A 15,360-nucleotide genomic window follows, 5' to 3' on the forward strand; every position below is an offset into this window, starting at 1 on the left:
CTGGATGTCCCATCTCCACAGGTGTTCAAGGCCAGGTTGGATGGGGCCTTGAGCAATCTGATGCAGTAAGAGGTGTCCCCACCCGTGGCAGGGGGTGGAACTGGATGGGCTTTTGAGATCTGTTCCAATCCAAATCGTTCTGCAATTCTACAAAATAAATTTCATCTGCGTTAGGAAACTCTGATATCTTACTCTTTCCACCAGTGATTTATCCACCCTGTGGAGAGGGCTTGTTAAAGCAGACAAGCAGCTGGTAACACTTTGCTCCACACCCTTCCTTTCCCCTTCTGAGAAGGAGACGCTTAAAATGCCAGTAGGTAGTGGAAGTGCAAATGCTCTTGCTCCCAAATCTGCTGCCACCAGCAAAAAGAATGGCAGTGGTGGTGAGATATTGCGAGTGTCGTTTGAAGGCAAACCCGTGCAGTGTAAGCTGGAGGTTATTCTTTTATTAAGCTGAAATGTAGCTGAGCTGCAATGGAGATAGTTCTGTCTGCAGCATCAGCCTGGATTGCTGAATACTGGCACAGCGCTTTATCTGGTTTTGTTACAGAAAGCAAGTCTGGCGAGGCTCACACAAGGGCAGTGTTCAGTTGGGTAAAAGTCTCGGCAGAGATGGGTATGATTTGATACTCAAACCAGTCAGGAGAGAAATACGAGACTGAAATGCTTACATGCCGAGATTAAAGGAATCTAGTGGGGTTTTAAGCTTTGGAAATGCCTGTTATTTTTGTGTTCGTCGTGATCTTGTGTTCTGTACCTTAATAAATTGGGGGAAAAGGGCCTTGGGCTGTTCCTTCCACCTTCAGTACATAGTAAATATAACAATTTGTACAAAGTGCTTCTTAAAAATATTTTGGGGAATAGGATATGAAAACCCTGCCACAATTAAATGATTTATTTCTGTCCGGAATGGAGTGGAGAAAAGCTTTTGAAGAAGTGATAGAAGGCGATGGCTTGGGTTCTTGATCTTGCACATTAGGAGGATCTGAGGGCCAGAAATACTGCTGAGTTGCTGAACAGATAGAGAATGTAGGGTTTCTTACTAACCTGCAGTTAGGTTACTCTCATTCTTCTCACTGCTGAGAATCTTTTTTTTGACAGCTAATGAGAATATTTTGTTTCTCTTGCAGGTTTTCATTTCGGTGCGGGTCTCCTCTTGGTGGCAAGCGCTGCCTTTTGAAGCAGCACATTCATTCTCCCCCTTCAAGCACCATAAGTCTCGTTTGCCAGCCTCAGAACCATGGCAACAGAAGAAAAGAAGCCAGATGCAGAATCCACCAAAACACAATCTACTCCTTCCTCCTCAACCAATCAGAGCAAGGTGTGTGTGGGGCTCCGAACAATATCTGTGTAAATACACATGGCAGCTACCTGCATATTCAACAGGCAACCCGGAGTTAGAGGATTGAATTCTAATGTAGATTTAGAAGTTCTCCAGATTTCTGCTTCTGTTTTCTTGAGCTGAATGTGTGCCGAGGATTTTATGGGAGAAGCGGGTGGAATATGACCTCTTTTGTCATGCTGGGATTTTTTTGGTTTAGTGGAAATTCTTGCTAATGAAATACTTGTGTCACTTTGAGCATTAGCAAGGCAGTTTGTATCCTTGGGATGCCTCGAGGTGACTGAAGAGTTGGTGAACTTATGATTGTAGTTGTGAAGTCGGGAGGCAGTCATTATTCAGATTCTCTAAAGCCTGCAGATTCTCAAAGAGGATGTTTCCAAAAGTGAAGCCTTCTCAAAGGGTGGAAAGTGAAAAAATTGGGCTTTGGGAAATGTGAGGAATTGGCCTGTGATTTGATTCATGAGAAGAAAGAAAACTGCAAACACTTAAAAGCACTACACAGATCACTACCAAGAGTATTATTTTCATCTGCCAAGCACAGGATTACTTTCACCTGTTAGTGACTTGGGTGGAATTCATATCAAGGCTGAGTTTGGTGTTGTGCGTGCAACAGTGAGGCACTGCTGGTCCAGACAGCAAGGGTGGTTGTTTGTTTGTTTGCTTTGTAGTTTTGTTTTTTGAGTTTGGAATGGGGAAAAAAATGCTAGAATCTCTATTGGTGAACATCTATGCAGTCTGTCTCCATGTACTGGCCTGGTCTGATACAGAGCTTGTCACTGAGATACTAAATTTGGGATTCATTCAACTCATTGGTGTATTTTTCTTGCAGCCTGCGCCAGTAAAACCAAACTATGCTCTAAAGTTCACGTTAGCGGGGCACACGAAGGCAGTCTCATCAGTAAAGTTTAGTCCTAATGGAGAGTGGCTAGCCAGCTCTTGTAAGTATTGATATTTTTTATTTTCTCTAAAACATCCAAGTGTGGGTCATGGAGAACTGCCTGTCTTCAGTGGTACCTTCATCAGACAGAGAGGGGGATGTAGTGTTGTGTGTTTTCTTAAAAGGAGCAATACCAAAGCTGTCAGTCTTTCAGATATTCTGCTTTCAGCTTTTTAAGTTCTGTTACTTGGGACACTGAATCTTTTACGTGTTGTCGGGTTGGAGAGTCCTCATCAGTTCAGCTTTTTTTACTGAGCAAATGGGAGAAATCAAACGCAGGATTCTTGCTTTGTGCTTTGCTATATAGCTAAAGACATAGCTTAAGCTTTCAAATTAAACATTGTGTGCAGTGCCTGAAGGAAATAGCTCTGGGAAATAAAAGTAGTTTTGCGCTGCTAGACTGGACTGTGGAGTGTGGTGTGGAGGACTGGCCATGTGCTTCTGGTTGGTGTGTGATAGGTGTTTAATAAATCAGAGCCTTTGGTTACCCTAGTGAGATGGGCAGAAGGTTATTATAAACAGTGTTTCATTACTTGCTCTTTTAAGTGATAGATCGAATCCTCTTCCTGTCAGCTTTGGTATCTTTTTGGTAGTCAACACAGTTCAACAGCTTTCATTTGAAAATGCGTTCATGGACCCTCAATAATCCAGAGAGGATCCACGAATCGGGAAAGAGCAATTGAAAAGAATGTTGTTTGTAATGGTGAGGGACACTCAAACATCTTCTGGACTTGGGAATGACTTAGGTCTTTGGATTAACTGCAAATGGCATTAATAAGACCAGTGCAATGTGCCATGTATAAATCATTGTTATGTTTAAACGTACTCATGAAAGTCCCCTCCTCGCCCTGCCCAGATTTTCCAAGCTCTATCTCTGGCAAATATCAGCTTTTTTTCTCTGGCATGCTTCGCAAGTTAAAGGGAATAATAGTGTTTGCGTTTTTCCAGGCATTAATTCAGTCAAGCTTGTGGTGTCATTTTTGTTCTCTGTGGGCAAAAGCATTTCAGCATTCCTATGGAATGGTTCTACTTTTACCACTGGCAATCTAAAACAAAAGTAGAAATCCAAGTTGTTGTCAGGAAAGTCTAAAGCGGCTGGAGACTCTGCGTTCCAGGCAGTTTGTCTTCTCAGCTGCTGCAGCTTGGTGTGCATGAAACCCTTCTTTACCAATTCTATCTTGCCTTATACACCTAGGTCTGCTTGGGGAAGGAGAACTGCCCAGGGTTTGCAGACAGAGTTAACATGTATTTCTTTCCAACCTGAAGGGACAGCTGTGTCCGTAAGCGCCGTTAATCTCTTAACTGGCATGTTTCTTTTCCAGCTGCTGACAAACTCATTAAAATTTGGGGAGCATACGATGGCAAGTTTGAAAAAACAATATCTGGTCATAAACTGGTAAGTGTGAGGAGATTGCTGTGTGCTTGAATGCCAATCTTGGCATGAATTTTGCTTGCTTTTCCTCATTCAGAAATTTCCATTCTTGTTAGGCTTGTCTAGAAGGCTTGTGGTTTGGTTTTGTACTTCGTTTATACAGCCCTGCACATCAGCCTGGGACTGGAATTGCTGAAGTAATACCGAGTCAGGCTGGAAATAGGGGTGAAGCACAGGCTGCTAATGGAATACCTGTGTGCATGCTACCTAGCCATTTTCTTGAGTCCCCCCATTTCAGGAACACCAACCTCAGGCACGAGGCAGTGCATTCTTGGGTGAAAATCCCTGTAAGCTGTAACACCCTGTCCTTTTCCATCTTTCCTTTGTGTATGGGGCAGAATGGCTTGCCTTTTAAGGAGACTGAATTTTTCTTGTGGGTTTGCCTACATAAACATAACACTTATTCTGCAAAGTTCTAAAGAAAACACAAACTCCCAAGCCCTTTAGTTTTTTTGTTTGCTGAAGTTTCTTACATGCTGAAGTTTCATAAGCAAAAATGAAAAACCAAAAGAAAAGCCAGTAGAATCTTATTCTCCTCCAGCCTTTAGGGACTTGGACCATACAGAGCAAGCCATTTGTCATGAAGAAAAGCCACTTAATTGGATTAGTTTGTGCTGTTGATGAATTCCAAGAAAGGGTGTTGGTAGCCAAAGTTCGAGCCATGTGAACAAGCCGTTGACATTTTTGGAGTATATGGCTCAGCTTAAAATGAACAAGTGTCTAAGGAGCTCTTAACCCAGTCAAATCAGTGAATCCTCAACTCAGTGCAGAATTTTCTTTCAAGCTTTAGCTGTGAATATAATATGCCGTCTGTGTTTTGCGTTTTTCTGTGTCAGTGAAAAACCAGAGCTGAGTAGAGAATTGTTTTCCTTTGTTTTAGGGAATCTCTGATGTTGCTTGGTCATCAGATTCCAACCTTCTTGTCTCTGCCTCTGATGATAAAACTCTCAAAATATGGGATGTAAGCTCGGTAAGGGTGAAACTGTTCTTTACCTTCCTTCTCCCCAGCCCTGGCATCTTAACTTTTGTTTTTCCAAGAGGCAGCCTTGATGTGCTATGAGAGGAGGTAGAGTTTTAAGCACTGGCTTCTCTTTGGGTAATAGTCTTTCCTGTTTGTAATGAGCTGCTGGTTGAATGGGCTGTGAGGAGGAGTGAGTTCTGCTGTCTGCTCTTAAAAAGAAGGGGATGCTTATGGGTACCATGAAGAGTCTGGTTATATTCTGAGAGCGCTTAAGCCTTACGATGGCAATGCAACCGCAGGCTTCATTTCTGAAAGCAGCCTCTCAGATAAAACCTTTCTGTAACTACTTATCACAGTTTCACTTGTTTTTGCTTCTCTTCCCTTTCCTTTTCTGAGACTGCAATGAAAGCTGCATGATTTGGTTGAATTCTGATTAACTATATTAAACTGCTTGCTTCTCTTGAGTTGTGCAAAGGCTTTGCACCTTGGCTGCAGTCATTAAAAATATGGGATTTTTTTTTCTCTGGGGCTAGAGATGGTGGCTTTGTGCTCCACAGTGATTAACCTTAATGCAGCGCTTCTGAATGCATTTATGGCGCTGAAGGATGCTGTATATTCAACTGTGCTAATTCTTATTTCAGGGTAAGTGCTTAAAGACTTTGAAAGGGCACAGTAACTACGTTTTCTGCTGCAACTTCAACCCTCAGTCAAACCTCATCGTTTCTGGATCAGTAAGTGATTGGATTTTTTCTTTGTACAAAGTAAGCACTGCACACCCCTGTCGGCCAGCACTGAGGGGACAGGCCAGGTTCTTTTAGGGATCCTTGGCGGATTAATGACAGCTCTATATTGCAGTTACAAATAAAGCTTTATTTTCTTAGTAGGATATTATGGTTAGGATAGCACAGAATTTGATTAGGATTTCTACGGGCAGAATCAGTGTAGTAAAATTTATAGGTAGTATAATACAGGATATATAATACAACTTTACTTAAAGTCTCTAATCTGTTAGATTCTAACTTAACTCAAAGTGAGATTTCTAATCACCTGGACCCTCTGCAGATTGGGTCAGATCTCAGTACATGATTTGCTGACTTGAAAATCATATAACATAAAAGAACGAGTAACTCACCTGGTCATCGGAGGAAGCAGACAATGGTAGGGGCATCCCTGGCAGTGGGGGGGATCACGGTCTCCCTGTCCTGCATGAGTTCTTGTCCAAGTTCCCCACTCTGGACTTGTAACTGCTTGATTTTGTAGGCAGTGCTCTGTGTGCTGTTATGATTCCTTGTTCTGGGATGGAGTGCTCACCACCAGCAGATTGGCTGGGTGCCTGAGATTTCAAGGCCAGGGAGGAAGGGAGTAATCAGCCTGGCACCCACGAATCTTGAGGCTGATAGGGAGGGGAAGAAGAAATCTGTTTGGTTTGTCTACTAGGTTCTGAAGACCTTCAGGGCCTGATAATGAGGGAAAAGAAATTTGATCTTTGATGTCATTAAAAGTGACCTGCTCAGTCTCAAAGAATGACTGTTTACCTTATAAAGTGGTGTTTAGTTATGCTAACCATGTTACCAGGGGATGGGAGCAGGGGCTAGCAGTCACTTACCCTTTACCATTTTAATTCTGTCTTCCTCAACAAACACAGCTTGTAGTCAGGTGAACTGTGCGGTGCTGGTGCTGTCTTTGTGTGGGGCCACAGTCAAGCCCTTAACCCATCCCCAGCATGCAGATTTCCTGCATGGAGAGGAAGAGTTTAGGGAGCTGTTTTCCCAGCCTGTTATTTGTGTGGTGCTTGTGTCCTAGGCTTTCTGACGCAGCTGCAGTGCAGCTGGAGGAAGGCACGTGCATCTAGCCAAGTTATAACACCTTGCATGCCTCGAATAGGTCCATCATTAAACCACCTTGTGCATTTCTTCAATCTTCAGTTTGACGAAAGCGTGAGGATATGGGATGTGAAAACAGGGAAGTGCCTCAAGACGTTGCCTGCTCATTCTGACCCAGTTTCAGCCGTAAGTCCCTTCTGATAAGTGAATGCAGTAATGTGCTTATTTTGTTTAGCAGAGCTCCACTCCTGTCTCTGTAGAGGGGTGAGTTTGTGCCCTGACTCTTATCCCACCTTTGCACAGTGTAGTGGATGAGTCGTGGTTGATTTACCAGTGTCTCAATGAGAATGAAATGAACAGTGTTTTCTGTAAGATCGATACTTGTGGGTCTTTTCCAACCTTGTGATTCTGTGTTTTGATCTTGGGCGTTAATGTGGGGAGCAGTGAGGAGCACTGTGCCAGTTGTGCCTGAGTCTGGTGGTCTGGACATAGCACAAGTCTATGGTCACTCGAGGACAGGAGAACAGCCTTTGTGTCTGTTGCTTCTGTGTTCTGAGCTGTTACTAAACTCTAGAGCGAAGTAGTTCCATATTATGCTGTTACAAATCTCGTTCATTTAGTAGGTAAAAGGAGTTAGGAAAAAAGCAACATCCATTCAAATGAAGGAAAACCAGAAGCTGTTCAACCTTGTGTTTTGGAAATGAAGGAAACAAAACTTGAGCCTCAGATGTGCTAAAACATGGCTGTTGAAGCATTGTTCTGCCTTACGTAGAAGGTGCTTCGCTCTTACAATTGTATGTTATTAGTGATTATTCTTGAAAATAGTAGTATTTTGAGGGTTAGTTCAAGACAAAAATTGATCTTAAAACATGTATGTGGCTTCATATTCAAATTCCATACACTTAAGATTATAAACTACTTATCTCCAGATGTGATATTACTATTATTCGAGCAGCTAATGCTGTCTGGACAGAATATATGTGCTTGTGTGTTGTTCTTAGCTTCTGAAGAAACATATATTCCAGTTCCTGATGCTTGAATGATCAGCTGTAGTTCACATCCATTCCTCTTTATAACTGGCAGACTGGAGGAAAGAGTCTTGGTCTTGATCATGTTTCCCATCCAAACTCATACCTCTTGTTTGGATGTCGTGTTGTTTTTCTGCTTCTATCCACATGAATTGTGGTGGCAGTAATGGAAGATAAGTACTTTCAGGAAAGCTTGGAAGTTTGATCTTTGTCAGTAAAGTTATTTTCCCTTTCTGTAATATATTCCAGGTGCATTTTAATCGTGATGGATCCCTGATAGTGTCAAGTAGCTATGATGGACTCTGGTAAGTGATTATTTCTTGTCTGCAGCACTGTTCAAACCTTGTGCATTTACAAAATGACATTTTTTTTTAGGAAAGCTTGTATTTGTAGTATTAACATAGAAGCAAAGACTTGAATAGTAATGATTCTCCTTTGTTTTTTATTAGTCGAATCTGGGATACAGCATCAGGCCAGTGCTTGAAAACACTGATTGGTAAGTAGGACTACTTCTTGTTTGTGCTGATTTTTTGCTGTTAAGTTGTGACATAGATATTCTGCATCATTGCTGTGAACACTGGCTTCTGTAAGCACTCCTTTATCATCTTCCTACTGTTCTGTTAATGTACTGTTGCCCTCCTTCTGCATCTGAGCAGGCAGCAACCTGCATCTTGACAAGACTGCAGCTCTCCAGACGTGGTCTGCTGCTGGTAAAGCTAGCCTCTGCCTACCAAAGGTTTGTGTAGGTGCCTGAGCTGCCTTCCTGTGCTGCAAACATCATCTCAGTGCGGGTATTCGTCGTGGAGGCGCTCGTTAGCTGGAACATGCAGGAGTTGGAGGAGGGCAGCACCGTTAACTGGCAGTGGTGTGACTGAGGCAGAAGCAGCCAGGCTGTTCTCACCAACATTTGGAACCAGCAAGCGGTTTTCTCTACATCCAAATAAGAATCTGTACAGAGGGTGTGTAGGAGGTATGAGCGCTGATCCTTCTCTGGCTTGCCATTGGGGTGGTGGAGGAAGCACAAACCACCCCCCAGCAACTGTTCCCTCAAGCACGTACACTCCAGTTCCACGTGAATTCTGGGCTTCCTTGCTGGTAGCTGGCTTGTGGTGTCTCTCTCCAGGCTGAAACAGTGCCCGGGGGGTGGCAGCAGGATCACGAGCAGGCGGTAGGCGACAGTGTTCTCCTGGATGCTCCAGGTTTCATGGGTGCCATCCATCTCGGTGGCCGAGTGCATCTGTGGCATGGAAGTGCTCTTGCAGATCACTCTGCAGACACCCAGGAGGTCATCTACCAGTTGTTTCAGCATGTTGTGTGTGTTGGGCAGGTCCTGCATTGGTGAAAGGGTGGACACAGCCAAAGACCTCACACCACCATGTGCACTATTGAGGTCTTCCTCCTCCTTGTGGTCCTCTTTCTTGCTGATGGAGCCGTGCTGCTCGCTGCACCTATCAAAGTTATGTTTCATTTTTCTGACTAGCCAGCAGACCATAGTAAGCAGGACTAGGACTCCTGCAGCAATCCAAAGCTGATACACAGAAAGGAGCGAGGCTTCCTTTGCAGCCCTGATCCGTTCAATCTCCTCCATCAGCTCAATTATCTTCTGCTGATTCTCTTCATGCTGCTTCATCTGCTCAGCTGTGGTTGTATCAATGTGCTGATTGGGTTTCAGCCCATGCTGGGCAGCCAACACAGCCACGATGAGGGCAGTTATCAGAGACATGGCCTGGAGGAGGTGGGAAGAAATGGAGTTGAGTGGGATTTGTGAGCACTGCCTGCCGCATAACAGCATCCCATGGAGCCACTGGGCACCCACCGTATCCCCGCAGGCTCTCTGGGCACCTGCCACCCCTGGGAGCCCCAAACACCTCTGCCCCCAGCGCTGAGGGTGGCACTGTGCCCTGCCCAGAGGCTGTTCCTCTGGGTTAGAAACCCCTTGGACACCTGCCCTGTCCTAATCCATCCTAGCCCTCCCCTGGTGTGCTGCACTCACCGATGACTGAAGTTAAATGGCAGTGGGGCTTCCTGGTGGTGTCCTCGGTGACAGCCCCTGTTGTGATCTCGCCACAGCAGCACCATCTTTGAAGGATGGAGAACAGGAGAGGTGCCTAAGGACTGGAGCAAAACTAATATCACTCCAGTCTTCAAAAAGAAGGATGGAAACTACAGGTGGATGTCAAGTTAACCATGAGCCAGCAATGTGCCCTTGTGGCCAAGAAGCTGAAGGGGATCCTGGGGTTGCCTTAAGAAGAGTGTGGCCGGCAGGGTGAGGGAGGTTCTTCTCCCCCTCTGCTATGCCCTAACAAGACCCCATCTGGAAATCTGTGTCCAGTTCTGGGCTCCCTAGCTCAGAAAAGACAAGGAACAACTGGAGAGAGTCCAGCAGAAGCCACAAAGATGATGAGGTGACTGGAGCATCGCTCTCAGGAGGAGAGGCTGAATGAGGTCAAGTCTGTTTAGTCTGGAGAAGAGAAGACTGAGAGGGGATCTCATCAGTGCTGATGAATATCTGAAGGGTAGGGGCAAGAGGGTGCCAGACTCATCTCAACGTTGCCGAGCGACAGGACAAGGGGAGGGACTGTGGGCATAAACTGTAGCACGAGAAGTTCCATTCACTGCAACCAGTTGCCCAGGGAGAATGTGGAATCTCTTTTGGAGAAACTCAAAACCTGCTTGAGGTGACCCTCCTTTAGGAGGGTTGGGCTGGATGATCTCCAGAGGGTTCTTTCCACTCCCACCATCCTGTGAGTCTGTGATACACAAGCTGCCTTTTTACTGCAAGAGGCATGAAGGCATCTTGTGCCCATAGCTACTAAAAAGAAACTGCATGCTGGGTGTACGTTCCCTAGCCCTTCATATTCTTACAAAGCATTATCTGGCACTGCCGGCTGGTGGCCTGTGTTCTGATAGGATGATTTTTAAAAGGTCTTGCTTGGGTAAGTGTTGGTGCAAGGAAGGAAAATACAGTTGCAAAGGGTTATTTAAAACGTGTGTGAGAAAAATGCTTAATATCCTTTTTAAAATGACTGAAAACACTTTTCTTAGCCCTGGCTTTTTCTAGAAGTACCAAGGGACAACAAAACTGGAAGCTCATTGCAGTGGAATAATTAACAACAAATTATTGTCAATGAGACAATTCAACTGCACACTGCTTAACGTGGCTTTTGTTTTCCCCACAGATGATGATAACCCTCCAGTGTCATTTGTGAAGTTCTCCCCAAATGGCAAATACATTCTAGCTGCAACTTTGGACAAGTAAGTATTTAAACAAGAAAAGGCTTTGAAGTGTTTATAAGTAGCAGGTCACACTTTGCTGTCATTTAGCACTCATAGTAGTGATACCACATGAGTTCATACATGCTGTCAAACTTGAAAAGCCTGCAAGTTCAAAAATCAGGGTGCTGTGTGTGAATTTTGATCTGTATCGACTTTCAGCAGGATTTGATGTTGAAACAAGGGAAAGAGGGTAGTTTCTAGGGCCATCCCTGATGCTTGTGGTTTCTGACCCTGAGATAGGTGCTATCTAATGAAATCTGTAAGAGTCTTTTGGATGCGCTGGAAGTCAAGCGATGTCTGCCAAACCACCTTATCCTCTTACTGTAATTTGTCTGTTATCCTGCCCATCGTTTCCCTAGTGCTTGTCATTATTTATAAAGAAATGTGTGGGGAAATACTTAAATGAATCCTTTTTTATGCAGGAGAATATGAATGGTTTAGTAGTAAAATTGATACTTTGGGGTTAACTTGTACTGAAGCCAGGCTAAAGTGGTCTGCATAGACTTTAAGAAATCTGATATGGAGAAACTTTTTCTGCTGCTCATTGTCAGATGAAAAAACACCAAGAACTAAGGTCTTTGTTTTTCTGTTGTTTTCTAGCACTCTTAAACTTTGGGACTACAGCAAAGGAAAGGTAAAAACAATCCTGTCTCCCTTTGTAGACTTAACTAAACTTACAGGAAAATCTGGATTTCATACGTGCTTTTTAAACTTCCTTAACACTATGAATGCTATAGAAAAAAGAAGTGTTAGGACCCCTTTTTGAGGAGGACAAACTTTTAGCAGGACCTGTTGTAATAGGACAAGGGGTAGTGGTTTTAAACTAAAAGAGAGGAGATTAGACTAGATTGAAGGAAGAAATCTTTTACCCTGAGGATGGTGGAACACTAGCGCAGGTTGACCAGGGAGAGGTGGTCGATGCCCCATCACTGGAAACATTAAAGGTCAGGTTGGATGAGGCTCTGAGCAACCTGATTGAGTTGAAAGTATCCCTGCTTTCTGCAGGGGAGTTGGACTGGATAGGCTTTAAAGGCCCCTTCCTACCCAAACCATTCTGTGATTCCATGACTGAAGATGCCTTTGGACAATTAAAAAAAAGTGATTGGACTTTGAGATGTTAAGCAAACCTCTGTTTCTGCATTTTTCACTCTATGAATGACGCATTGCTGTTGCTCTCTTTGTCTGTGGTAATGTCACGAATTTAGGGCTTTGCTCTTTTCTTCCCTTCCAAATTGTTAAGTGTTCTAGGGCAGAGGTGATCTCTGTATCCTCTAGATAAGTTGGCAGGGTGGGAAACACAGGCAGATATATTTAGTCCTTTCTGCCAAGAGAGCTTGTCCTTGACTGAGAAAACCACCTCCCAGCTGTACTAACATCTTGTGGCTTTTCCCTTGCAGTGCCTGAAGACGTACACAGGGCACAAAAATGAGAAGTACTGCATATTTGCAAATTTCTCTGTTACTGGTGGAAAGGTTAGTGTTTATTTGAGCTACTTTTTACCCATGTACACTTTTTTTACTGCTTTTCTCTGTAGAAAAAAACAGTAGCTTGGGGATGGAAACCTTTGGCTGCTTCACTGGTGCTGCAGTGCTGTGGGAGAAGAGAGTGTCCTAGGAATCTCCCTCTGAGCACCTCTGGTGTCTCTCCAGGTGGGCCTGCTGTCCTGTGGCTGCACAAAACAACTTTCCTGCAGCAGGAGAGCAGCTGTGTGTGTATCAGTTCACCATCAGGCTGGGGCATTGTAGTTGAGATGACAGAAGAAATCAGCAGAGATTATGTCCTAACACAACTATCTTAGCAGTTTTGGTTCTGTTTGTTTTCCTCCGCTGGCAGGATGGAACAAAACTTTCTCCTGCCTGAGGCTGGGGGAGAATGAACCGCATCAAGCAGGTTTTTGATAGGAATGGTTGGACTTGATGATCCTGGGGGTCTTTTCCAACCTGGTGATTCTATGATTCTATGAAGCAGTCCTATCATGTTGAAAGTTCCCTTTCACACAATGGCAGTGAAATGTGTGCTAAGTAATAGCAGTTAGATACAGATGAGGAGAAAGATTACAATAATGGTGTTTTCTCTGCCTCTTCAGTGGATCGTGTCCGGTTCAGAAGACAACCTGGTTTACATTTGGAATCTTCAGACAAAAGAGATTGTACAGAAATTACAAGGACACACAGGTGTGGAAGAGGATTTTGTTTTCATTGATGATATATCCCTCATGCCAGCTTATATTGAGAGTTTAGCTTGAGTGTTTTCACTCTTATGTTTAGACTGTCATACTCATAAATTCTGGTCTGGCTGAAGCTTAATTTAACCCTAGGAGTTTGCTCCCTTTTATGAAGGGCTTGTTGTAGGCATTGCAAGTGCTTATTGTGTCACTGTGAGAACTGCGACATCAGCTTACAGAGGAGATTTCCTGAGTTCAGAACTGGTCGGGATATTTAAGTGACTCATAATGTTAGTGACTTTGAATTCCCCATCAACACCTTCCAAAGCTGCAGCTCATGGAAGGGTGAGGGCTGATGTGCTCCTGCTGTTGGAATGTGTCTGTCCTGATCTTGAAGGAAGAGCTGAGCATGTCTTAATGTCACCTGATGGGTCCTTCAGTCTGAATCCTACAAGAGAGCAGCGCCTTCGCTGTACCAACAGGAAGGAATTGTGATGTGAAATTTAAAACATGCTTATTCCTTTCCAGAACTGTTGGTTTGGATGTAAACTGGGGCAGTGGCAGCAGGTTTTAATTTCCTGGCTAGGGCGAGGCTCTGAAGATGGAAGTGCTATCTAGGCATTGGATAGGATGTTGGAAATACCTTACATGGAAAGAAAAATCTGACCTGTTTTTTTTATTAGCTGTCTCTGACATAATATGCCAAGAGTTTTGCCTGTGAAATAAGCAAGAACTAGAATCTGGAGAGTTCTCATATTTTGAAACCTGTCAAATGCTTGCCAACTGCTTACTCGTGAATCTTTTCTGCTAGTATTTCTTACAGAGAAGCAAGATATTTATGGGTAATATTTATGAATAATACTTAAAAAATAAGTGTTTTAGGGCAGAGGTGCTCTTTGCATCCTCTATATAAGCTGGCAGTATGGGAAACAGGCAGATATATTTAGTCTTTTCTGCCAAGAGACTTTATCCTTGAAAATTATTTATTAATGTGTTTGTAATTCTGGTACAATGAAAACAGTAACTTGGCACTGCTGTTTTAAATATGGTAGAAATACACATTTGTTTTCAGAAATGCCTTGTACGAACCAGATTTCATTGCTGCAAATAATGATATTTGCCTATCTTTTCTTTTTGTGTAGATGTTGTAATCTCAACAGCTTGTCACCCAACAGAAAACATCATTGCATCAGCGGCACTAGAAAATGACAAAACAATTAAACTGTGGAAGAGTGACTGTTAAACGTTCCAGGATCGCTTTAGAGACTGTCAGGAAAAAATGTTTTTAAAAAAATATTAAAAAAACCCACATGAGAATTAATAAATCCAGTTTGGCAGGAAACCTGAAGACTATTTGATAAAGTGGTTTCTGTTAGTCTTGGCCCAAAGAATACGTCTTAGCTCTTTGCTAGAGCCGGGCAACGTGGTGGGAAAAGAAAAAAAAAAAAAGATGCAGTGTCTCCTTTTCTTGCCTAATCTTTTGGCAGACAAATGGATCATTCTGACATCACGTTAGAAGTGTCAGTCTTGGCTTGGACGCCCCAAAGATCCCGTATTTGCTGGTGGCGTTACTTCTGGGCACTGTTGCTGCTTCAGGAAGAGCTGCCAGCCTGCATTGTAACAGTGAATTAAGTCACGAGCCTAGAGGTGTGTGGAAATTTCTTTTTTTTTTTTTTTTAAATGTCTAATTTTTAAATCTTCCCCCCCCTCCTGTAGGTTCTAGTCTTTTGGGAAGTTTCTGTATTGTTTTAACTAGGAGTACTGCATCTTTAAGGGTGCTTCGTTTTAAACACTCAGCTCAAACTTTGTGACCAAATAAAACCATGCGGTTCCAGATTTCCTTCTTCCTGCCCCTGACTTGACTCCTGTGGTGAAATCTCCTCCTACCTTCTGTATAGTTGCTTACCTCTTGTTACGTGTGTTTAATAGATGCTGTTCTAGAGCGAAGTTCCAGTTCTTCTGTTAACCATTAAAATGAATCCTGCTTGTAGTTGTTCTCAGCATACTTTAATTTTTTTCTCTTCTGGCTATAAAGCGAGTTCACAGAACACTGTAAAGTTATTTCAATGTAAAAAGGAAAAAACTCCAGAATTTTGTATCTTGAAAACCCATTGTATGAAACTGTATTGATAATGGCATGGCTCTGTATCTATTTCAGCGTTGATATTTCTTTCCCTTTTTGTCATACCCATGTGGTATTTACACATCCAAAAAAAGTACCATATGCCATAATAAAAAGGTGGGATTTTATGTGTATGCTTGTGGTAAGAGTGTACTACTGTGAAGTGTCTGTGTCCAAAGAAGCCTTCCTTAAAAATATTTTTGGAAGGAGCATTTACAAGGGCATGTAATGATAGGATGAGGGGGAATGGCTTTAAATCGGAAGTGGGATGATTT

The 15,360-nt window shown here is 43.2% G+C and overlaps 1 protein-coding gene across 4 annotated transcripts; it reads left to right on the forward strand.

The window, feature by feature from the left end:
• The first annotated feature begins 855 nt into the window (after positions 1 to 855).
• On the forward strand, positions 856 to 15,213 carry WDR5 (WD repeat domain 5). Of its 4 annotated transcripts, XM_069873679.1 has the most exons (13): positions 1,100 to 1,321; positions 2,172 to 2,280; positions 3,602 to 3,675; positions 4,592 to 4,681; positions 5,314 to 5,403; positions 6,598 to 6,681; positions 7,773 to 7,828; positions 7,973 to 8,019; positions 10,703 to 10,778; positions 11,400 to 11,433; positions 12,197 to 12,271; positions 12,886 to 12,973; positions 14,106 to 15,213. In XM_069873679.1, exons 1-13 carry the CDS (start codon positions 1,241 to 1,243, stop codon positions 14,204 to 14,206), a joined length of 1,005 nt encoding a protein of 334 aa, XP_069729780.1. In that variant the 5' UTR covers positions 1,100 to 1,240; the 3' UTR covers positions 14,207 to 15,213. The 4 variants fall into 4 exon arrangements, with proteins under 4 accessions (XP_069729782.1, XP_069729779.1, XP_069729780.1 ...); XM_069873678.1 differs by lacking the exon at positions 2,172 to 2,280 and having other exon boundaries at positions 858 to 1,321; XM_069873680.1 differs by lacking the exon at positions 2,172 to 2,280 and having other exon boundaries at positions 1,100 to 1,287; positions 3,600 to 3,675.
• Positions 15,214 to 15,360: the final 147 nt, after the last annotated feature.

The sequence above is a fragment of the Phaenicophaeus curvirostris genome, chromosome 20 (genome assembly GCF_032191515.1).
Source record: "Phaenicophaeus curvirostris isolate KB17595 chromosome 20, BPBGC_Pcur_1.0, whole genome shotgun sequence".
Classification (NCBI taxonomy): Eukaryota; Metazoa; Chordata; class Aves; order Cuculiformes; family Cuculidae; genus Phaenicophaeus; species Phaenicophaeus curvirostris.